The 23,434-nt window shown below is 41.2% G+C and overlaps 2 protein-coding genes across 3 annotated transcripts; both read right to left on the minus strand.

The window, feature by feature from the left end:
- Window positions 1–215: 215 nt before the first annotated feature.
- LOC142965773 (transmembrane protease serine 5) lies at window positions 216–11,810 on the minus strand. Of its 2 annotated transcripts, XM_076106856.1 has the most exons (6): window positions 5,791–5,926; window positions 4,753–4,931; window positions 3,121–3,216; window positions 2,357–2,499; window positions 1,261–1,416; window positions 216–701 (listed from the first exon to the last, which is right to left on the minus strand). In XM_076106856.1, the coding sequence occupies exons 1-6, from the start codon at window positions 5,802–5,804 to the stop codon at window positions 630–632; spliced, it is 660 nt and encodes a 219-aa protein (XP_075962971.1). In that variant the 5' UTR covers window positions 5,805–5,926; the 3' UTR covers window positions 216–629. The 2 variants fall into 2 exon arrangements, with proteins under 2 accessions (XP_075962971.1, XP_075962970.1); XM_076106855.1 differs by lacking the exons at window positions 216–701; window positions 1,261–1,416; window positions 2,357–2,499; window positions 3,121–3,216 and adding exons at window positions 6,294–6,428; window positions 6,732–6,824; window positions 9,789–11,810 and having other exon boundaries at window positions 4,801–4,931; window positions 5,791–5,983.
- Window positions 11,811–13,845: 2,035 nt separating this feature from the next.
- On the minus strand, window positions 13,846–22,040 carry drd2l (dopamine receptor D2 like). Its single transcript, XM_076106857.1, has 7 exons — window positions 21,583–22,040; window positions 19,894–20,003; window positions 18,086–18,222; window positions 16,500–16,717; window positions 15,449–15,532; window positions 14,876–15,230; window positions 13,846–14,125 (listed from the first exon to the last, which is right to left on the minus strand). Exons 1-7 carry the CDS (start codon window positions 21,958–21,960, stop codon window positions 13,929–13,931), a joined length of 1,479 nt encoding a protein of 492 aa, XP_075962972.1. The 5' UTR covers window positions 21,961–22,040; the 3' UTR covers window positions 13,846–13,928.
- Window positions 22,041–23,434: the final 1,394 nt, after the last annotated feature.

Genomic DNA, 23,434 nt, shown 5'->3' on the forward strand with positions numbered 1-23,434 from the left:
AAATATTTGATTTTGTCATTGAAGCTGTTTTGACAAAAAAGAGTAACCTCTCAACCTGTGAGGAAAGAGCCTGGAATACTTTCAAATCAGGGAGTACAAAGTATCAAATAAATACCTACAATTGTACATATTATTTTGCTGTCCCATTCCTATTTACACCATTTCAAGCCCTCACAGTCTCTCACACTCAACCACTTACCAGGTGAGGTCAATTAAGTCCTTGAGGGTTTAGGGGGGACATTGGGATTTGGCTATTGGGATTACTGAAGGTCTGTTGTAGTGCACGAGCATCACCAGTGCGTGCTCATAAACGCACGCACGTTCACACCACGTGCACTATAGTAGCGTCCTACTGCAGCAGTGGCCTACGTGACTGTTGACATTTTATCAGGAAGCCTAGATATTTGATCTATATTTGAGAGTTGATAACTGAAACTGATTGTTTTTAGAATCTTTTTTAAACACATGACATCTCTAATATTTGTTAATTATTTTTGGAAAATTGTGACAAAGACATGTACTTTTGTTTTTAGCCCATTGCCATAACAATATACTCAATATTAGTTGTTTCTTTATTTCATAAAAAATAAGCAGATACAGGGAATTTGATTATTTATTGTCAATTGCCTTCAGTTATAAGTGTCAGGTTCTTGTGAGGTGTCGGTAACGGCCGTTGTCGTCTCCAATTCCTCTGGTTTGTCCTGCAGCAAAAATAGAAAAGTGAAAATGACAGCTTGGCCTGAAATATAGTTGTATATGTCCATAAAGGAAGTGTATTTATAAATGTATTGTGTACCCTCTGCCAATAAAATAAATTCAGCAAGGCATACAAAGTTACAGCCCACCGTCTGTATAACCATTAATCCATTGCTGACACCCAGCGTGTCTGAGCCAATATGTGTATTTACTGTCCTTTCTGTTTATTGATTTCAACAACACTTGTGCAACCCGTTTAAAATTTAACCTGGGTTGAACATTGGATATTGTGAAGGAGGTGCACATAATATAATATTATATGGCGTTAATAATATAATGTTAGAATAAAATAATAATAATAATATTTGATTAAAAATAAAAACAATACATTTTGGGCACTGGCTGATATGATTTCCATTTAAAAATGTAAGAGCAGGACACAAACAATGCAATTTACTTGACAGATAAACTAAACTATGTAATCACTGAACAAAGCTTGACTTAATGTGATCATGACACTTTCATATAGTGAAAGACAGAGAGGGGGATCCCTTTATACATTACCTCCATGTGTCCTTTAACCCAGGTGATCAGTTGGGTCACTCTGCTGTAGACGCCTGGTTTATTGGGCCGTCCACAGCCCTCCCCCCAGCTCACCACCCCGGCCAGCCTCCAGTCCCCACTGGCTGTCTCACACACCAGGGGTCCACCACTGTCTCCCTTAAAACAAGGCCCACTCATTTACCAAACATCATACAACATGTTTTAAATAATGTTTTCACCCTTAAGGGACAGATCCCCCCACAATTAAAAATACACATACGTCCTCTTACCTGTAGTGCTATTTAATATTCTAGATTGTTTTGGTGTGAGTTGCCTAGTTTAGGAGGTTTTAGTTGCAGAGATGTCTGCCTTCCCTCGATTATAATTGGACTACATGGCACTCGGCTTGTGCCCAAAAAAACAAATTGGAAAAACTCAACAGCAATGTCTCTTTCCAGAAATCATGACCTGTTTACTCAAGATAAGCCGCAGACCTTGTTGTGAGTCTCATGCATGGAACTACACCTGCCAACCGTATCACCGCAAATAGGGAAGCGTGCATCTTTACCTCATCTAGCACCACTGAGCTAAGGAGGATGCCATGTATGTTAACACCTCGCACTGTCGCGAGGATGAACCTCCTCATTGAGTTGATGCACGCTTCCTACTATGCGGTTATACGGTTGGTAAGTACAGTTCAGTCGAAAGAAAGTAGATCCTGCATGAAATTATTCACAACAAATTTTGTGGGTTATCTTGAGTAATCGGGTCATGATTTCTAGAAAGAGACATTGCTTTTGAGTTTTTCAAACGTATTTTTTTTGTCTTTAGGCCCAACAAGTCGAGTGCCATCTAGTTCCATTATATCGGAGAGAAGGTATCTCTACGGCCGATATCTCCAAAACTAGGAAACTCACACCAAAACTAGATTACTAATCAGCATTGCGGGTTAGAGGACAAATATGTATTTTTTTATTTTCAGGTGAACGATCCCTTTAATGGTGACAGACATGATGCAAGATTTGCTTTGGCAATCTATTGTAAAGTTAAAAGGACGTTCCTCCTAAACCGGTATCAGGTAGGTTTATAAGGAGATTTTATATCACTGGGTGAATACCTGGCAGGAGTCCACGCCTCCGTCCATGGTGCCAGCACAAATCATCCGAGGAGTTAGGTACATGCCGTAGACGCTCGGGTGGGAGCAGACGGGTTGAGCTATTACCTTGACCTGAGCCTGCCTTAGCTCATCTGACACAAAGCCTGACAGAGCGGCAGCAGGAAGAGAAAGGAGGAAAGAAAGACAGTAATTGTTATGCGAGTGGATAAGTCAAAGTGAGGTTAGGGAAATTACTTTTTATTTGTGTAAAATCGTTCAGACGGACTGCAGCCAACAAGCCTAAAAGCACGACCATAAATGAAGCAGCTGCTTCAGGCCTTGTAGCTGCCTGGAGCAAATTACAAGTCTGCTTTTCAATTGGTGTAATCATTTAAATGTTTCTTCTCACGTATCTTTGCATCAGAACTTCTAATATGCCAGAAGGAAATTGTATTTAAACTATATATTCTTGAATTGAAACACAGTGTCTTTTTTGTTCCCTTTACTGATTTAAATTTAGTTGAATGTGGCTCCTGATTTTTGCTGTACAGTTATTGTTTACAGCTTCTTGGAGTAGAAGCAACGACAATAATCAGTGGGATGATGTGATGATAAAACTTTTAAAGGTGGCTGGTGGAGTCAAATAATTTTTAGATCCCCAAACTGTTTGTCAGTTGAGGACTTGCATTTACGCTCCTAATTTGATGATAGGAGTATATTATTACAGTGAAAAGGTAACCCCAAAAAAAAAGTACAATCAGAGGGTTTGAGTCAGTGTAACACACCTCCTTCATGGATAAATCCCCAGCCTGTGATCCAACAGGCCGCTCCAGGAGGAAAGGACTCGCTTGGACTGGGTAAACAGACCGGTCGTGCCCCACCTACAAACAGCACACAGTAATCAGATTGTAACATAATCTTAGATTGATAAGCAAAGCAATAAAGACATAAAGGTTATCACAGGACAGTCATGAGACCACATATTTTATACTCAGTTGCAAGATTCAACTTGTTTATTGTCTCTCCTGTTATACAAGTAAAATCATGTGAAATGCTTTCACTGGGACACTCCACCAAAGAAAGAAAATAAAGTGTAAATATAAAAAAACATACAATACATACAATACAAATAACAGCAAAATAGAAGCAATACAAACATCCATCAAAACAACAATAAAAGTTGCATATTACACAGGGGTTGGGTTGCATTGTTGCTTGTGGTTGTCGTGAACGCTGATGAGGGCTGAGATCCTTTACTATGAAATACAAAAACTACACAGAACTGCTGAACTAATAAGTAACATAACAACTGATCCTATTAAGTAGCATAAAACCTAAATAAATAACCTAAAACTTAACACTAGTGCTTCTCTTACGGCGCCATTTTTGGAAAGTTGTCAAGTTCCTCTCCACACTCACTCCACTCCACTCTTTACAAGCTTTAGCTGACTTTGTCTTTTGTATTCTACTTTGTGAGGTGGTTTTAACTTGGCTTGTTAGTGCTGTACAAATATATAAGTTGCTTGTTGGACTGTTTATACTGTAGGTTTACATGTCTTAAAACAGAAATGTTGCAAAGAAATTAATAATCAACACAGGTAAGCTGTATTTAACCAAATTAATATTTTTTATACAGTATATATATATATATACTGTATATATTCTTGCTTATTGGTTTAAACATTGTTTGTGCAGTTTAAATGTGTAATTTTGTTTACATCAAGGTTGAAGAATTTGAATATGTAGATAATCAATGATGTGTCAAATGTCTATGAAATTAAATATTTTATTTGGGGATACTAGATTGATGGCAAATACAGTGACGTAAGGATATGTTACACCACCAGCATGTTCAAATATTCAGGCCCAGCCAGTCCATGGTGGGTAAAAACAGATGGTGGAAACAATGAGCAAACCGTGCCATGAGTAGTTCATTTCTTCGAAGACAGGCGTATCATATTTTTTATGTAACATTAATTTAGCTAGATTAAAAAAAGTAGTTAGCTAGTTAGCCTTAGGAAGTTGTTTTTCTTTTAAAAAAGGTTTGGTACCAATACATTATTGCAAATGGTAAACATTGTTTTTCGAAAATTGCTATAAAAAATAAAGGTTATTATTATTATTAATATTATTATTACTTTTTATTACAGAATTATGGATTCTAGCAGTATATCAGCTATTTTAGGGTAGTCATTATTAGCACATTCTTCAATAGCTCCTAACTGCCTTTTGTTCTCAAAACATAAAATCAAGTCCTTATCATTTAACTTTAAACACTTCTTGCCAGCGAGGCCTATTTTGGAATGTGTTTCTATCCATGTAAAGGCAAATAACCCTCCAGTATTAAAGCAGTGTAACATGACACATGATGTGTTTTTTGCCGGGCTCTGCCGACAGATGGAACCACCACCTCTAACCTGTCATGTCCATGTCAGTGATGGTGCGCAGCAGGCCCACGTCATAGTCGTTGTTGTATCTGTTGAAGCGAGGGTGGTAGAGGACCTGCAGTGCTCTGTAGCGTTTCCCCAGAGAGTTGTCTGCGATGCTGACCGTGTCCACCACCGCCAACCAGTCAGCCGCTGCAAGCATGTTGTTCCTGCAGGAACAGCAGTGAGACACAGATGTTTGTAGTCTGAGCTCAAGTTAAGTGGATCAACATGCAATGATCAATGTCTGTCTTTCTACTGTGAGGGATTGTGTAGCTATAAGGTATGGTCATGCTGTTTTTCTTCTGATGATGTCTGATCTTGATATATATACTGCTGATTATCAAGTGGAAACAAGCACTTGATACAACACTAAACGTAACACTAAACAAACACAAACGCACACACACCTCTCTCGTCCTGGTGTTGAGTCCAAAACACTATATGTAATCGTAGGTTCTGCCAGCCAATGCTGGCAGAACATCCGCTTTAAAAGTTCTATTTTATTACATTGGAAAAAGTACATTGTATTTTGAGGTGTCGATAAGAGGTTTCAAAAACTGAGCGTTTATAGTGTTGATAGTTTTAAGCAGGAAATTACACTAAAAACCCTTAAAATGCAATTACTTTATCTATCTGCTTCTCACACCCAAACTGCACTCAAATCTGGTCAACAATGATTTATTTTTCCTTCAGCACTTCAATTTAATGAGCTGCGTTTAGTATGAAGTGATGCTCAAAATGATTGATTGCACAAAACCCGAAATACTTGTTCAAGGGTAGTAGAGAGGCCCTGCAGACAGAACTGTGATTTTCATTCAAATCTATTGTTCTGGGTGCAAAATGGGCGAAATGCACTGATGAGGGGAATTGATTTGCTCTCCCTTATTCTTGTTCCTGCTCTTGACTTAGATAAAAACATGGGATTAACTTGCATTTAACGAATTTGGAGTACAGCCCTCCCCTACTGAGGACTGTCAACATGCAGACAGGGTGTACTGCCTGGTTGCGCTTCCCCGTCTTTCTTACTTCCACTCCCCCATGTCCACCTCTTACTCAACAAAGCAGTGAGCTGCAGTGATGACCCAGCGAGGGGAGATGATGGCACCTCCACAGACGTGCTTCCCTCTCCAGTGCATGCTGACCTGCCAGACCCACTTCTCCTTGGCTGCCAACGTCCCCCCAACAATACGCCGGCCATCACTGAGCAGAACTGGGCATTCTGGGTGTGAGATGAACAAGAAGGGATGTATGCAAATGAAAATCGGACACATGCAATAACGCGTGTAAGAATTAGCTTTATATCAGTCCACAAAGACAGTTGAATTCAGTAAAAGTATACTAGCCGTTTAATATAGCGAATGATTATGGTGGTATTGCAGTAAAGCCCTTTCCATGATATGGCTTATGGCCATATCTGCCAGACAGCAGATGGATGTATTGTGCAATAATCTTCTGTCCAAGACAGATAAGCAGAGAATCCCCCGCAGCCCTTAATCAGTGTACTTACAAAAAATATATACATTTTTTACCTGCAGTGATGTTGTCTGTCTGGTTCACTGGATTCTTAGACAGAAAAGGCGACTGAGTTGGGACACTGCAGTTTCCCTTCACGCCACAGAGAGGAGAAGATTCACCAAACTCAGAGGGGAATACCAGGAACTTGACTGTTTTCAAGAGAGAAGGAAAAAAGTGTCATGACACATTAAGTTTACTTGAACAGTAAATAATTAAAATACAAAATCGTCACAGAATAGAAATGATCAAAACACCCAATACAGGTTCTCAAAATGACCACCGACTGTATAAATAAGGACGTCAATTTGAACTTCTCAGTTTTCCTGATGAATCATTTGAATTGTGTTGAGAGATGTTTGAGAGAGGACATATTGGCTGGCATATTGAATGTATAAAACCCATTAAGCTAGATTCTCTCCGTATTTCATTTAAAATGAGGTAGAGTGGGTTACCTAAGAGAGCAGAGGCGATGACCAGCTTGATGATGATAAGGAAGCTCACAATCTGCAGCAGCTCACGGGAGGAGCAGGCTTGAGGCACTGAGTCTAAAAATAAATAAATAAACAAATAAATACATCTTTAAACCATATATATATTCAAAAAAAGATTTACTAAATCAGGCTGCATTGCAAGAAATCAACTAAAGTAATAAGATAAGCAGGCCCTCCGTAATGCCAGAGCAGCTTATTGCTCATCATAAATAGAGAAAAATAAGAACCCAGTTTCTCTTCACTGTAGCCAGGCTGACAGAGAGTCACATAGACCTCAGTATAAATGACTGCATGAACTTCTTTTAATGACACTCTTTCACAACTTTCATTGTTATGCCGATGATACTCAATTATATCTATCGATCAAGCCAGACGAAACCCACCAGCTCACTAAACTTTCAAGCATGTCCTAAGTTGATCGTCAACCGCTCAAAACAAGGTTAATTTCCTGGAAGTGCTCACCACCTTGGCACAAAGGACAGACAAACATCATGTCCTGTGTTTTTTGATTCTAAGTTGATGTTAAACTCAGACAAAATTGAAGTTATTCTACTAGGCCCGGAACACCTCCAAAATCAATTATCTAATGATACAGTTTCTCTAGATGGCATTGCCCTGGCATCCAGCATATATATATATATATATATATATATATATATACTGTATATACACACATCACAAAATGTATTCAACACGGTGGAGGAGAATGCCCGACAGAGAAGGTGTGATGGAAGTCATTTCCCAAAACAAGAGACTGAGCTGGTCAGTGTAGCATTTAGAGGCGAGCTGCCGGAGGGTCTTTGTTAGAAAGCTTGTTCAAAAGGCCCGAGTGAACTGAGGACACATCCCATCCATAATTTGAGGTAAAGCATGAGCTGCATTCAATGCCTTGTAGGTTAAAAATATGTTGGAATCAACTTTATGCTTGACTGACAGCCACCTGAGGCGGACGAGCGCTGGTGTAATGTGCAACCTCTCACTAGTTCTCTGATAAAAGCCTCATGGCAGCATTCTGCAGCGGCAGGAGGACTGACAGTGATGTAGTGGTAAATATTAAGGTGAGTCAATCGTGAACTCTGGAAAGTAATTTATGCTTCTTCACCTAAGCGATCTTTTCCCTGTATAAGTTATATTTGATGCTGTGACATATTGTATACTTTGAATATATAACAACGTGTACCAAACTAAAGAGAAATGTGTGACAGACTGATAAGCTGGGTTTATCCTCCACTTTGCGCCTGAAGCCGACACAGTGGATTGGTTAAAACAAATGAATGACAATAAGACGAAAGCCTTTAATTCTTTATATTTCTCTCTAAATCATGAAGCAATAAACAGATCGGATTAGGGCAGAGTTTGAAGGGAAAAGAAGACACTAAGAACTGTTTAACATGCTGCATGGTAGGCTACTTTGGTTTGCTAAGTGGTGCTAATTTCCATTTTAAAAGCAAAATTGCAAGACAATGGTGTGGCATCTATCCACAACCTTGCCAAAAGCTACCGGCCTAGATCATTAGCTATCATTAAATAGAGCTAACTGTCAACATAGCGGACATGGTATTGGTTATTAGCACAATTAAATGACATATGATATTTAATACCATAGGTCGTAGAATAGCCCCCTGGGAAAGGATGACAAAATGACACATGTTGATCATCTTTTCTTTTTTTTCAACCCAATGGTGGTGCAAGGAATCCACTGCCGTGAGTCCTTTAAAAAAATACCGTGATCAATAATATCAAAGGCCATTGAGGTTGAATAGTAATAAAATAGATTGCACACCAGCTCTCTGTCACATTATGGTGTTATTACTGAGGCTATAAAACAGCTTCCTCAGCACTCTGTGTTTTGGTGAAACTCTTGAGAAATGTTATTGTATCTATCTTGTCCAAGAGCTGATAAGAAACCACTTTAGAAAGGGGAACAGGAGTCAGGAACATATGGACGGCTCTGTTATTTTGTGGAAACAATGGGTCAAGGCTGCTTTCTACGGGGAGGCTGAAAAACAGCTTACATCAAGAAATTGCAGACAATTCCAGAAGTGAGAGAGCAGTACACGGTGGACAGTAGCAATGATTTATCTTGAAGTGAAAATGCTGGTAAGATACACGGAGTGCAATATGAAGCCGGGGACTCTGTATCAGTAGGATCGTGACAGGAGATGAAGTAGGAGCGTCTCCAATACATTCGAAGAACTGGCAGGGCTCAGTAGACGGTGCAATCTTGAGCCAAATCTTTGCTGTTTATTATTGTGACTATAAAAGATAACGCACCTTATGTCATCACTTAAAAAGACAAGAGTAGCCAGATTGTACGGGCTAGTCTGTGCAGACCATCAGTGTGTGTTTATTGTTCATTTCAGATGCGACAAAGTGACCTCTGTGTTTTCTGTGAAACACCTTGAATTGCACAAACCTGTATTAAAGGTGCCAGCAGTAGATATAGAGTTACAGATATGTATAAGATTATTATTTTGATGTAACAATGATTAGACTGAAAGTCTAGGTTCGGCAACCTCTTTGACATGAAGTGCCGGTTTTAAATGATCTCGTTAATCAGTCTGCCACATCAAGATTAAGGTTAACATTGGGTTGAATTATGACACCACATCAAAATTTAAATCCTCAAAGGTTCTGCAATTTTATTCCATCCATATAAGTGGCACTAAAAGTTAGAGGATCACCAAAGTTCTAGCTCCAGTCTGCCCCATAAAGAAATGCCTTGGAATAATTTTAATAAGGGACAAAACCAAAATGTTTCCACGTACTTTAGGCCATGTAGTGAAGATAGCAGGTTCCAACATCTAATGGAAAGCCCTCCCTGATTAGTGGGAGCTGTTCTAGCAGCAGATTAATGCCCATGTTTTTTTAATGAAACTGTCAACTATCACATGTGAGTGTAATGTTTCGTTGTCCGTGTAGTGGCTCACTCATATATACACGTTTTAATCGTGTTTGGGTTCAGTGGGATAAGACTGTGTTGGGTTAAAGCATTGGGCCAAAACCTTGAATTATTACCTTGTTCTTCCTCAGATTTGGGTATCATGAGAACTACCGATCCCTCCTCCAGTGGGCCTCCATCTGATGGTTTCCCCTGCTGTACTACCTGGGGATTATCAGCACAGGGAAGTGGTGAAGGCAGGGTTTTTTGATCTTGAGGTTCTGAGGAACCAAAGGGAGAAGAGGAAGTTCCTGAAAGTTGAGGCTCTGGGGTTACTTTATAACAAGATGGAGGCTCTTGGTATAAGTTTTCATTCGCTGAGGGTTTATAGTGAGGCATGAGTGTGATGACTGTGGAAGGGACCAGAGACGATACACTCAATACTTCATGACTGGTTGGACTTTGAAAAGATGTTGATGTCCAGTGCTCGAGGGACGGATAGAGTGACGCAACAACTGCATCAGAAGCGCTGGTGCTGCCTGCTTTGACCTGCGAATCCATACTGGTAGCTGCCATGAAATGCAAAGTCTGTTCAAAGTTAGGGTTCATGTTCTTTGGCGTGACAGTGTATAGCTTGTGGGGTCCAGCAGTTAGCAGCATGTGTGTACTGGTCTGGATAAGACCTACTCGCTATCAGACATGGCTGAGCTGAGTGGAGGGACACGGACGGGGAAGGAAACCCTGAAACCTCAGCTGAGTCCTGCGAAAGAAACAAAAGCAACAACAAATCATGAGCTTGGGATAATGTTTCTGTGAGTAATGTTAAGATATTGAGTGCTGATATGCTCACATAATATAAAATAAGTCCCATAGGGCTTTTTAAAAGTGCATTTTAATATATATCAATGCTCAAAAAATAAGTTTCGTAAATTACATCTTTTTAAGCAAATGTCAGATTGGATCTTGGCAATTAAACTTTGTTAAATTATGAGTCAGAGTTAAAATGATTTCCCAAAAGACTTAGATAACATTCAAATGACAAGCTTGCTCTGAGAACAATACTAATAAAAAGAAAAAAAAAGAAATAAGAAATTCATGAGGAAATACAAAACAAGGCCACAAAAAGTACTCTCGTGAGAATAAAGAGTTATGTCACTAAAGCTCTAGTCCTCCATCGATTATTATCTGCAGCAAAGGACATCTGTGATCGCATACATTGTTTGTTCAATTCACTACACTCTCTACCACATCCTCACATCTCACCACATCAGTGCACTCTAAACTTCAAGCGCTCTCACCTGAATGTCAGCCGTACAGATTTCAGCTTCATTTGTATACGTGGGATTATTCATCCGAGTGTGTCTCCTCCACACTTTTTTATTAAACCAGCTTTATACCTTAGTGGGGAAAGGAAATGCATCACAGACGCACCGTCAGTGACTAGACACCGAAGACGCCCGCTTGCTCTGGAGCATCTTTAATCCAAAGATATGTCATCTGTTACCGGGAATCCATCATCTTCACATGGCACAGGTTTCTGCAGCTTGTCACCTCTTCTCTTGTGATTCTACCTCTTTCCTCCTCCTCCTCCTCCTCTTCTCTTCTCTTCTCTTCAGTTACCACTTAATCCTGTCATTGTGTCACACCCTTCATCATCGTCCTCCTTCTCCTTTCCGTCGACTCTTCCTCCCTCTCCAACGTAATCTTTCTCCTGTGGCCAGAGCAGGCGAGGCTGTAGCAGTCAGGTCAGTAACGGATACGTGCACTCTTGTCATCGGGCTTCTATGAAATATGCATGGGGATAATTGTGAGCTTGGGTCAGAGTTTAACGACAGAGGGTAACGTACACCAAACCAATGAGTTGCTCCCACTCACAAGTACGGAGGAACACAATGGCAGCACGGACAGACACACATTCACAGAGTCCAAGAGTTGAGTTTCTCAAAGCTGAAAGAAATGTATCCAATAATCATACCCGAATGTGAAGAGGCGTAATTGTTGTTTATGTGTGTGTTGTGTGTGCGTGTGTGTGTGTGTCCAGCCCTCTCAAGGGTATTTTGTTCGTCCTCTCACATTACCGTCTCAGACAGTGGGACGTGCTGGCCGCAACAAGGAACCCCAGTCATGGTGTTACTCAGCATGTTCTAGGTTACGCTGCTGAGTTCACTTCAAATAGACATGACTGCATCCCCTGTGGCCTGGTATTCCGCTGCGTCTGCAGCACTGTAAACATGGTGTAACAAAACAACATTTTCCCAAAAAACTGAAAGTTGCATTTCACAGAGCAAAAGACAGAATGTCTAACAAGTGCTATCGCTATCTGTGAGGCTTTTAGCTAAATGACAAAAGATGAGGATCGCCAAAGTCAGTAGGATTCATCCTCTGGGGAACATGAATGTCTGTAAAAACCCATCCAATATTTGTTTGAGATATTTCAGCCTGGAACAGAGTGACCAATGGACCGACAGTGCCATCCATAGAGCCATGCAGTAAGTGTAAAAAATAAAACAATAGCAGCAAACAAAGTATGTAGCCTACAAACTACTCTCCTCTTGTGTGATGTCATCGCTTTCTGTTTTCTAAATGTGTTTTGTGAAATGTTCTGTTTTTACTTTGCTGTCTTCTATTTTCTTGCAGTCACCTTTGCTAAAACGTTTCCGGAGCTGCTGCTGTTATTATTTAGTCAAATGTTGTTGTTTTTGTGCACTGGGCTGCCTCACACAAATGGTCTATAATACACAAACATTCCAACGCTTAAGTTTTGAAAATGACTGAGTATTGCTTGCTTGTTGTTGTTTATAACATGAGTGTAGAGTCGCACATGACACTGACTGACTGACTGAATGAATGAATAAAGTGTGCAGGCTTCATTTGCTCCCATATTGATGTCAGAGTTCTTGTTTACACCAATCAGGCTGACTGGTGGCAATTCGCATCAATCTGAACTCCTCGGATACATACAGCTCTCAAGCAACCAGCAGCCCTTGAGGTAAAACAGCATTTGCAACTTACCAGCATTTGTTTTATCCTGTGCAGACAGGCGCATCAGTGGGGCTTACTGACAGGACGAGCAGAGTTACTGTCAGGAAGTTGTCATTGACAGACAGTAAACTGAACTTTTATATCCTTTCCTGTGACGGCTAATCTTTCTGGCAAATGAGTGCTTGAATCTTTCATGACGTATGGCTCGTGATGATAATCCATTGTTGAATTGTTGATTAGTAATTGTAGGCCTCGAAACCTTTCACATGTGGTACCTTCAGAAAGATTTATTTATTATATTCTACTTATTTTATTTCATTAGAAATACAATGTACACTGAGCATCTGTAGAAAAACAAATCCTTTGGGACGAATAAAGATTGAAAATTTAACAAAATAAGCAATGAGAGAACATATTTATTATTATGGTTTGTACAAGGCTTGCAATCTCTCTTCTAAACCAGTCAAATGATTATTTACAACACTACATTTTACATTCATTTAAAGCAAAAAATGTACACATTTACAAGGTGAAAGCTTTTTTCACTGTCTGCTTATTTCGAACATGCGCTCAATCACCAAATGAATAATTCTGCCTTGATACAACTTCAGTGGGTTTTCAAAAAAGTGTATATAATGATCGAGCCTCGGGCATGAGAGTCAAACAAACAAAGAAACGTTTGTACTGGACTCCTGGGTCAATGTTTTTTTCTCTTTGCCTCGACTTGTTCCAGTCCTCTGAGAAAGACGAGCACATGCGCACAAATAACGAGATGCTGATTGTTCAGGATTACAAGAAAGTACAACAGCTGAAGTCTGACACAAATCATGTATTAGAAAAGCAGTCACATCTAAGGGAGTCTTTCAGTCTGGATGCTGTGGAGACATCAGTCCTCACATATTCCCCTTAGAGTCTGTATGTACACAACACAGTGCATGTCTTCTCCATAAATATTTCCAGCTTTGTGTGTGTTCTTGTAGCTGTCTTTTACTCGTCACACTCTCTTTTTATCATCGTCTAGTAGCGTCTTTTCCTGTCTTCATTCTCTCTGAATGACATGTTTTCTGTTTTTCTTCAGTCTTCTCTGAGCTGCTGGTAACATTCCTCTCGTCTTCAATTTCCCATGAAGCTTGAACTACTTAACGCATCAGTTGCCAATCTGTTGCCCCCCCCCCCCCCCCCCCCTCTTCCTGCGTATCAAAACTGCAGACTACTTTTCTCTCACCTCTGATGTCAAACCAACGTCAGGCTTTTTTAAAAACCCTGACAGTTGACGCTTCTCATCTCCCCAGCTCTCAGCAGTGCAGGATCTTGATGAAGGCTTTGCGAAACTCGATGTTGAAAGTGGTGTAGATGACAGGGTTGACGGCACTGTTGAGGTATCCCAGCCAGGTGACAGCGCTGTACAGTGAGGGCGAGATACAGCAGCTCCTGCAGTGGGCTTTCAGCACGTGGGTCAGGAAGAAAGGCAGCCAGCAGATGATGAACACACCTTGGAAACAGAGACAGGAAGTGGTTTAGAGAGGACCAGTGAATGAATGTTTTTAGCGCTACATGTATGCGGCACACATTCTGCAGGGATATAATTAATGAAATAACCCGCCGACTGTTGCATTTGTATTTCACACGGAACCATGAAATTGCTGAAACAGTACAGAAATAGATAAGTAGTGAGCTTCATCAATCACGGTAGCGGTGTCATGTTAATCAAAAAACAGATGACGTCGGCGAGAAACAAAGTACAATTTGAGTGAAAAGCCAGAAATAATGGAGGCCACAAAAATTGGCGCCATGGATGATTTGTTAGATTTGACAACGTGTGTCTCACTATATATAGTAAATACAACTTTTTCCAAATATGCATTCAAAACCCATTTTTTTCAGTTTTTACCAATGTTTACAGAAACAAGATAGAAGACACAGATGAAAACGAGATGCTCTTGTAATGAGCCCAGCTTACATGATGCCTCTGGAAACAGAAAGTGAGTTAGAATTGGTTTTCTCATATGCAATTTACATTTTTTTTTAGTTTAAAAAATGAACTCTAGATGAAGACATAAAAGGAATCACACGTCATACGGAAGGTAATGTGAGGTGAGAAGAAATTACAGTTATGTAATTGTATTTGCATATGCAACATCGCCAGATATTATTAGACTGAACACATTATACGGCATCGTATATGTGCACATGGTCTAAAGATGGAGACCTCATCAGTTAGTCTGTAACCCCCTCCACTCACCGAGCACGATAGCGAGCATCTGTGTTGCCTTCCGCTCCTTCTGCTGCGACAGCCTCCCTCTCACCCTCTCCTTGGTGATCCCCCATTTATCTCTCCCTCCACTGCGCTCCCTCCATCCCTCGCGCCCCCTCATGCCGTCCTCGAGGGTGGGGGGGCGGGGCATCAGGGCCGATCGTGTCACGGTGGAGGGATGAACCGGGGCAGGTCCAACTGAGATGGCCAGGGAGATCCTGGCCCGTCCCGAGTGGGAGGCGGTCTGGGGAGCAGGAGGAGGAGCCAGGCTCTGCTCGGTCTGCGGCAGGAACCGACCCGGCTCCACTTCGAGGGGGTGAACCACCGCCTCCTTCACCAGGGTCTGACACGCAGAGAGGGAGGAAGGAGGGTGGTGAGGGAAGTAAGTGTTGGGGGACAGACAAAGGTGTGGATGCTGGATTGCAAACATGAAACAAAGGCAAAAATAAGCCGGACATTTATGGATGTACGAGCATCACTGCAGAGGCAACAGATTGTATAAGACAGACAGAAAAGAGACAGCGAAGACAGAGAGGCCATTTATGATGCTGAGAGACTCACCACTTTCTTGCGCTGTGGGCCAGCGGTGGCGGGCCTCAGGATCAGGGTGCACAGCTTCACATCCTCTGGTTGTGTACACTTGCTCTGAAAGGGAAGGAAGTAGCATATCAAATGTATTCTTGGGAAAAGCCCAACCGGTACTGGATTTTTGAAGTTCATACTGATATCGATATTTGAACAGCAAAAATAATGACAAAGAAAAATATATTTGTGAGAAAGAATAAATAAATAAACAAACATTTTTGATAAGGGTCTCATAAATTTGTTTCGGTTATTTGTTACAAGCCAAATACACACCAAAATGCATATTTTATTACTATACAAAATAACTTAATTAATTGAATACTTACCTACTTAATTTAAATCAAGCTAATATAGTGAACATGCTGTTGTATTGATAGGGACATATAGCACATTCACATTAGTATGCTAGTAACTAAAAAAAAAAGCTTTTGTCCTTTTGATGCAACTATTTGAAATATCGAGTTGCTTACTGGCCCAGTTATTACAAACTCATTTTGCACATTGTTGTCAAAATCACAGAACTTTATTTTAAATTCTAGTGGAGGTGCCACAGTTTCCAAAAACACCAAATATGTCAAACTGGATTTTGGAGAAAGGTGGCTACAATTACACACAAGACGTCAAGATTATTGCTACTTGATAGAACGGTGCAGAGTCTTGAGGTTGAATATTGCAGTCAGCGTGTACACACCCTAGAGCTGCAACGAAGAGCTGGAACAAGCTGATACAGAATATGTAATGTGTCAGAGGTTTTAAAATATGGATGACGGATAAAGCAAACACTCAATGAAAAGCAGATTTGGAAACCTTCTAAGTGATATTTTTGCACATGGAAGTCATGGACTTTATCTAAACTTCTTTGGTGGTATAATCAATGTTGGTGCAGGCCAAGGGGTCAATATCTATCAATGCCCACATTTGCTGGAAGAGAAAAGGGAGAACACAGACAAACAGTCTATAAAATCAATGGGCTAAGAAGCATCACAACACTGGTTTTCAGTCAACGGCGAAATCCGTGACTCTCTACCTTCCTGTGTCGGTGACCTTCTCCCGCCTCAGCCGCGCCTTGTGTGTGCAGGCCGTGTCTGTGCGGCGGGGCGGTGCGTCTGCCTCGCTTGCGCAGCACCACGCAGATCTGCGCATACACCAGCAACGTGACAATGAAGGGGACGTAGAAGGAGGCCACAGATGAGTACACCACGAAGGCCGGATCGGCAAAGCTGCATGTGGTGCCATCCCGGCTGGCTAATGCACAGAGGGGAAAAAAAAGAGGAACATGTAAAGAATTAACATTGTTCAGAAACTTCCAGACCATTACAATGTTTTGCCAATGTATGCATATATTTTATCGTCTAATCCAAAACATGTTGAAGGAATAGTTTCTGGGGAATACACATATTCTCTCTCGGGCCAAGAGTTAGATGAGGACATCAATACTCATGTCTGCCTGTTAAATATTGAGCCAGAAGATGGTTAGCTGAGTTTAGCATTAAGACTGGAAGCAGCCTGGCCTGACCCTGTCCAAAGGTTAAAGATAAATCAGTGCCCAGCCAAGAAATATTCCAGCTCTTAAGCGCTAGTTTTTACACTTTGGTTTTTGTACGGATTTGAGATACATCATGTAATCAGTGAGCCTAAAGGTGCTTGAAGTTGTTTTTACCTCTTGACAGAGCCAGTCCAGCTGTTTCCCCCTTGTTACCTTTAGAACAGCATGGTGTAATCTATGCGCACCCTGTTACTGAGGAGAGTGAAATATTTGTTCGCAGTTTAAATCATTCAGTATCTTGCTGTGTTTGGACCCACAACTGAAGCTCACATAACTACTTGTTTTCTATTTATTCTCAAGTGGCCTTTCAGTTCAAGGCGAGCAGATTCACAGTCCCTCCTCGTAGCTGCCGACATTAGGCAGAGGTCAGCAGCCGAGCATCTTCCCTCCCTGCTCCTTTTGTGAGCCAACAAACAAATCGAGGATTACGTGTTCTCGCTTGTTCGCGGGGCAGATGTCACCTGTCATCCACTGGATGAGAACAACATATGAGAATATCCCTGGATGGTGTGTTTATCTGTGCTAATGGATATTTAAGTATAAAGTCTGCTCAGTGCTGACTCAGTGCATGTTAAGGTCTGTTGACTGAGCAGACGTATGGAATTTGTTCAAGGATTGATAAGCAAATCCAGGGACAGATGGATCAGGATATTGCAGAGGCATTGTGCGCATAAGAAAGTGTGAACGCTGTTCTATTAGTGAGTTAAATTACACCTCAGAGAACGATGGCACCCAGCTGAATTAAGAAAACATCCCTTAACAGCTGTGGATTAAACTACCCATGAAGGACCCAATCTTCCAAACTAGCATAAATCAAAAAGAAGAAACTTTAACCTCAACCTGCATTGGTGTGAAACAGACCAAAGGCCCCATTCAAGCAACAGCCATGATAAATACATCCTGACGCCAAAGACGCTTCCCTTGCAGTGGCTTCGACAGTAGATGCCGGCCCTGCAACAAGGCTCATTAATGGAAGAGAAATGGAAGATCCCAGAATTCTCTCACGAAATACTAAAATAAGTTTTGTAATGTGTGGCAACTATTGAGGGGGAAGGGTGTCAGATTACCGGTGTTGTTGAGTCCAAACAGTAAAGGGCAGGAGATTGCAAAAGAGAGAAACCACACCACAGCAATCATCACCGTCACCCTCCTCCTGGAGCTGTATCTGGTGTTGTAGAGCATCGGCATGGCCACCGCTGTGTATCTGCAATAGTACACACACACACATGTATACATAAAGCGCACAGAAAACACTTTAGCATGCCTCTCACACACTGACTCGTGGTGCCTGCATTAGAACACAGTAGTCAATACAGAGTAAACACGTACACTATTAATGCAGCTTCAGACTTCATTATCTCATCCACATGTTCACACATATTCTAAAGTAAACACTCAGGCACTTGATAAAGAACAAAGACAAACAATCTCCCGGTTTCCCCCTCCAACAGAGTAAAGCCGTCGCTGCCTGTTTCAAACACACACGCACGCACACCTGTCAGCATGTCAAAACCAGTTAGAGTTGTCGTCTTCTTCAGCACACCGCTGTAATGCCGACTGAAAGCAGAGGGTCATGGACCCAAACACAGAGTCACAGACCCTACAGGAGTCCAAATCTGCAACATGCCGTCTTAGGATATTGGAGGTGAAGCATTCTAGTTTTTATAGCTCAGGAATATATCAGCTGCGAAGGAGTCCTTTAGCAGTTATGCAGGTATTGTGCAGGACAATGGCAGTGATAAAGGACGTTTTAAAGGTATACAATTATATTTTGTAGCTGTGTACAGCTACAGGACGAGAGGGCAATATTACATTTTAACATATTTTAGTCACAGTATTACATCATGCTAGCGGCTCTGTGTGGCTGTACTATACAGCGGTGCTTTGGGCTAAATATACCCAACTTCAACACACTAACATGGTCACAATGGCACCGCTGGAAAGGCTGCTACTGCTACACAAGATCCCAAAAAATTAAAGTTAAAAAAACACATGATCAAGCGCCAACCAGCTTCATCATATCATGTGGAATTGGAACACTGGAATAAACTCACTCCAGTGTATTTTGATAATAAATAACACTTAAATAGTCAAGTTCAATCATTTATATCAAAAACAAAGGAACACGAGCACATAGTCAAGAGCACATTGTATACAGTAAGAAACACTTAATATGATGACCCTATTTAGGGCTCCAACTCTTACACTATTCATCTGAGCACCCTCACATTAAAGTCGTCAGCACTTTAACGTTGTAGTCACCGTTTCATTTTAAATTGCCAAAGCATGAAGCCAGGACAACTTTCTAACTGCAGTGTGTATTTTATGGTCTACGGCTCTGACAAAGCAATTAAACTCTATCCGTAGTTATTGGTTCAGCCTCAATGTGCCAGAGTAATTAGGGTGCAGCTGCTGAACGGCCTGCCCGCTGGGCATCTGGTCACCTTCCTCTGGACCCATGAAGAGGGCATCAGGTGGAACGTCAAATCACCAAACGCAGTCTATTTGATCCACAAAGAATAAACTCTATAATGACAGCAGAGGACATTGTAAAAGACCCAGTAGAAGCCTGTCGTTTCCCGCTGAAAGACAGACGACTACAGAACGTGGGGCTCCTGTCCTGCTGCTCTGTGACAGTTGGATGATGGATGCATCTTACAAGGTTTGATGTGCGTTTGTTAAATGTGTTGCTTTTTGTCTGCGCCCAACCTGCACCAATCCCGACCAAGGTTAGTGGAGGATACAAAGTAATGAAATTACACTGTCATCTTTGATATTTCGGTCTTCGTTTTGGATAACAGTCACAGTGAAAGGAAAGAGAAACACGCCCAGTGAAGAAAGTAAAGTAGAGGGTAAAGTTAAAGGGAGAATCCACCTGTCGATGCTGATGGCGCAGAGGTTGAGGATGCTGGCGGTGCACATCAAGACGTCCAGGGTGAGCAGGATGTCACAGTGGATGAGACTGAAGCGCCACTCCCCCACCACCTTCAACAAAACACACCGACATTAATGCAATGCAATACCGGGGGAGCAGCGTTAATATTTACCAGGCTGAGGCACTTAATATTTCATTCAGTTTTCTTTACTGTCAACCACGATGATTTGTTTCTGAACTCACCCAATTCAACCCTCAAATATTTAGTTTCATTTAAACTCCAATATCACAATAAAAGGGTTAAATATAATATAATGAGTATACTCTTTGTGTCCTTAAATATTCATAGCCTGTGAGACATTGTTTGTAATCATCATTTTTGAAAATGGATTAACCTTTAGAGTCATTTCTTGTGCAAAAATTACCAAATATTTGCTGATTCCATCTTCTAGAAGATGATTTGCTTGCTTATTATTCTTTGGTTTTTAGTCTGTTTTTCGGAAATCTGAATCTGAACATGTTCCCCTCAGGCTCTGGGAAGCTGCAGCAGTGTTTGAGATTATGATGTAGAAATTGCAACCGCGGGAAGAATGAAGGACGTGACATAAATGTTGCAGCACAGGGAAGATTCATTACAATGCTGGCAGAAAGCTGGCAGTTGGCGTATGCTAATGTGACAGGCGGTTTGTTATCGAGTTCAACCTTGCATGTAAGTGCATTGTCGTCCTGTAACCATATGTCTTAAAACAGTGTCAAATGTCAGTACATTTTCAGGTTCAGTCTTCGTTCTCACACGTTCTCAGTGACGCCTTCCTCCTGCTCTCTGTATTCAGGCGTTTGTTACAGAGCAGTGAATCGATCAGCAGAAAATGAATCTGCAGCTATTGTTTTTTTTTTTTGATTTGCTGCATTTCTTTGTCTAATGTGGTAAACTGAACATCTTTGGGTTTTTGACTCTTGGTTGGACAAAACAAACAAGTTTAATGACATCGCCTTGAATGTGATATAAAAGGCATTTTCCAGTATTATCTAACATTTTATAGACTTATTTGCCAATTATTTTCTTAATTATTGATTAATAAGTTTGTGTATTAGATGTCAGGAAGAAAACGTGAAAATGTCACTTGTTTTAGTGAACAGTCTAATCCTTAAATATTCAGTTTACTATCATATATGACGAAGAAAAGAAGCAAAGCTTCACATTTGAAAAGCTGGAACCAGAAAGTGTTGACAGTTTTTCTCTAAAATGGTGAATCAATTATCAAAAAAGAGGCCAATTATTTTTATTCTATAATGATTTACCAACTAACCGAGAAAATAATCATAAAATGAAAATAATGACATGCTGCAGCCCTGGTCGGTTACATAAATATTGTTAACATATCAAATTACATTACATTGCCATCTGCTATTAATATCTGTTCTGTAACTGCTGCACAGAAATCCGCTGCGCAGATGTTTTGCATGTGTTGCAATGGAAAATAAACTTTTAGAGAAACAAGCACACAATCCACAGCATTTTTTTTCCATATTTAGATCCCACTGCAGCAAGCTGAGGGTGTTTTCAACACACACACACACACACACACACACACACACACACACACACACACACACACACACACACACACACACACACACACACACACACACACACACACACACACACACACACACACACACACACACCTCCAGGTAGACGCCCCAGGGCATGACCAGCGTGGCCAGCAGCAGGTCGGACACAGCCAGCGAGACGATGAGGTAGTTGGTGGTGGTCTGCAGAGCGCGCTCCCGCGACACGGCCACGCACACCAGCACGTTACCGAACACCACGCAGAAGATCAGGAGCACCAGCAGCACCGCGTAGAAGTTGTACAGAGGAGAGGGGGCTGATGGGGAGCTGGTGCAGTTAGAGGACGTCAGCGAGGAGGAGGAGGAGGAGGTGGGGAAGGAGGAGGTGGGGAAGGATGAGGGGCCGTGGGTGATTAAGTGGGAGAAATTGTGCTCAACGGAGGAGAGAGGGAAGAAGGGAGGGGAGGTCTCGTCTGACTCATTGAGCGAAGTCATGATCTTGCTCCAGTGGACATAGTCAGGCTGGAAATTGATGGCACAAACAGAGGAGGAGAGAAATAATGACCATGGGAGCCTTCATGGGCCGCTGTGTGCTCGATTCAGCGTTTCACAGTAGATCCAACAGTTTGGCTTCTGAGTCTGACAACAGAGGAATAGAAAAGAAAAGGTTATTGTTGCACCGGGCTGAAAACGGGGTCTTTGGTCTCAGCTCAGAGATACAACTTAGCAGGACACCACACACAGGTAATGGATGCAATCACCACACCTCGCCTATACATACACAGTCATGGTCACTGACTGAGACAGAGATGAAAGAGCTCTCAGATCTCTACGTGTTCTAAAACGGTTGATTGAGAGGAAGTGACTCATATTCATGGACGGGAAACTACTGTCACTGCTTTTGTACAAATAAAATCATTTTGACTCGTCAAACTTAACTTCACGATAAGTTCTGAAGTACAAGCAGTCAACAGACGGAACAGGTCGATTTAAAAAATAAAGTTATTCTTCGAGCAAGACTTTCCACCAGTTTCAACCCGTTGTCTGAGTTATACCTGAAAAAACTACCAAACATTTTACAGCAACATTTATCTGAATCTATATATTAAGTCTGAAGAGGGGGGAGTCTGTAATACCCATAAGTCCAGAGTTTAACTTGAAGGTCCATGTGTGTAGGATTTAGTGGCATCTGCCTTTCCAAGCGTGTCAGAGAACTACGGTGGCCCTCAGGTAACGCAAAAATGTGCAACATGGCGGGATCAACGCTCCCTATGTAGAAATGAAGGTCTCATTCTGATCTAATAAAAGCGCAACAATTCTTAGTTTCAGGGGATTACACACTAATAAGAATATAGTTATGAAATTATATTCCATTTCTCCTAATAAATCCCCTTAAATCTTACACACAGTGCCATTAAATATTTATTCAGAAACAGATTTTTGAAGATAATTGAGGAGGAATATCACATTTAGAGAACTGCAGACTTTTTAAGTTTGAAACTCTAAATCTAAAACCAAAGACTGAGGATGTCTCGATGCCTTCAGCATCTGTCGCACAGCCTGGTCCTGTCCCAAACTTTGAAATTGATTGAAATTTGTCAGACACCAAGTAAAGCAAAATGTGTGGGGTCGCTTTGTGATGCAGCATTTATCTGATATCAAAGATTTTCACAGTAAAGTAAGACACAGAGGATAAACACAGAGAAACAGCGTAAACCAAGAATCCATAAATTATAATAGATTATCTGCAGAAAACTGCAAACTCCTGCTTACCATTCGTAACCCGCTACTGAAGGTTTAAGTGCTTCTGCAGAGAGGAGGCATGATGAGGATGTATGAGAACTTTTCTTCCATTCTCTTATCTCTCTCTATCCCTCTTCTCTGACACACTCCAACAACCAGGCGGTATAATAGTATGCAAAAAAAAAAGCTGCATCCAATATTTATCACAAGGAAGTTGAAACGGACT

Source organism: Anarhichas minor, unplaced genomic scaffold (assembly GCF_050575085.1).
Source record: "Anarhichas minor isolate MPS153535 unplaced genomic scaffold, ASM5057508v1 ptg000035l, whole genome shotgun sequence".
Lineage (NCBI taxonomy): Eukaryota > Metazoa > Chordata > Actinopteri > Perciformes > Anarhichadidae > Anarhichas > Anarhichas minor.

What these genes read in the sequence shown, in the direction of transcription:
- LOC142965773 (XM_076106855.1), bottom strand. Translation starts at nt 10,311, where the DNA reads ATGCTGCTAACTGCTGGACCCCACAAGCTATACACTGTCACGCCAAAG. An exon ending in CAAATCTGAGGAAGAACAAG is followed by an intron (nt 6,825 to 9,788) that starts GTAATAATTCAA and finishes ATTTATTTTTAG; the next exon opens with ACTCAGTGCCTCAAGCCTGC. An exon ending in CATCGCCTCTGCTCTCTTAG is followed by an intron (nt 6,429 to 6,731) that starts GTAACCCACTCT and finishes TCTTGAAAACAG; the next exon opens with TCAAGTTCCTGGTATTCCCC.
- drd2l (XM_076106857.1), bottom strand. Translation starts at nt 21,960, where the DNA reads ATGACTTCGCTCAATGAGTCAGACGAGACCTCCCCTCCCTTCTTCCCT. An exon ending in TGCGCCATCAGCATCGACAG is followed by an intron (nt 18,223 to 19,893) that starts GTGGATTCTCCC and finishes GTACTATTGCAG; the next exon opens with ATACACAGCGGTGGCCATGC. An exon ending in AAGGTCACCGACACAGGAAG is followed by an intron (nt 15,533 to 16,499) that starts GTAGAGAGTCAC and finishes CTTCCCTTTCAG; the next exon opens with AGCAAGTGTACACAACCAGA.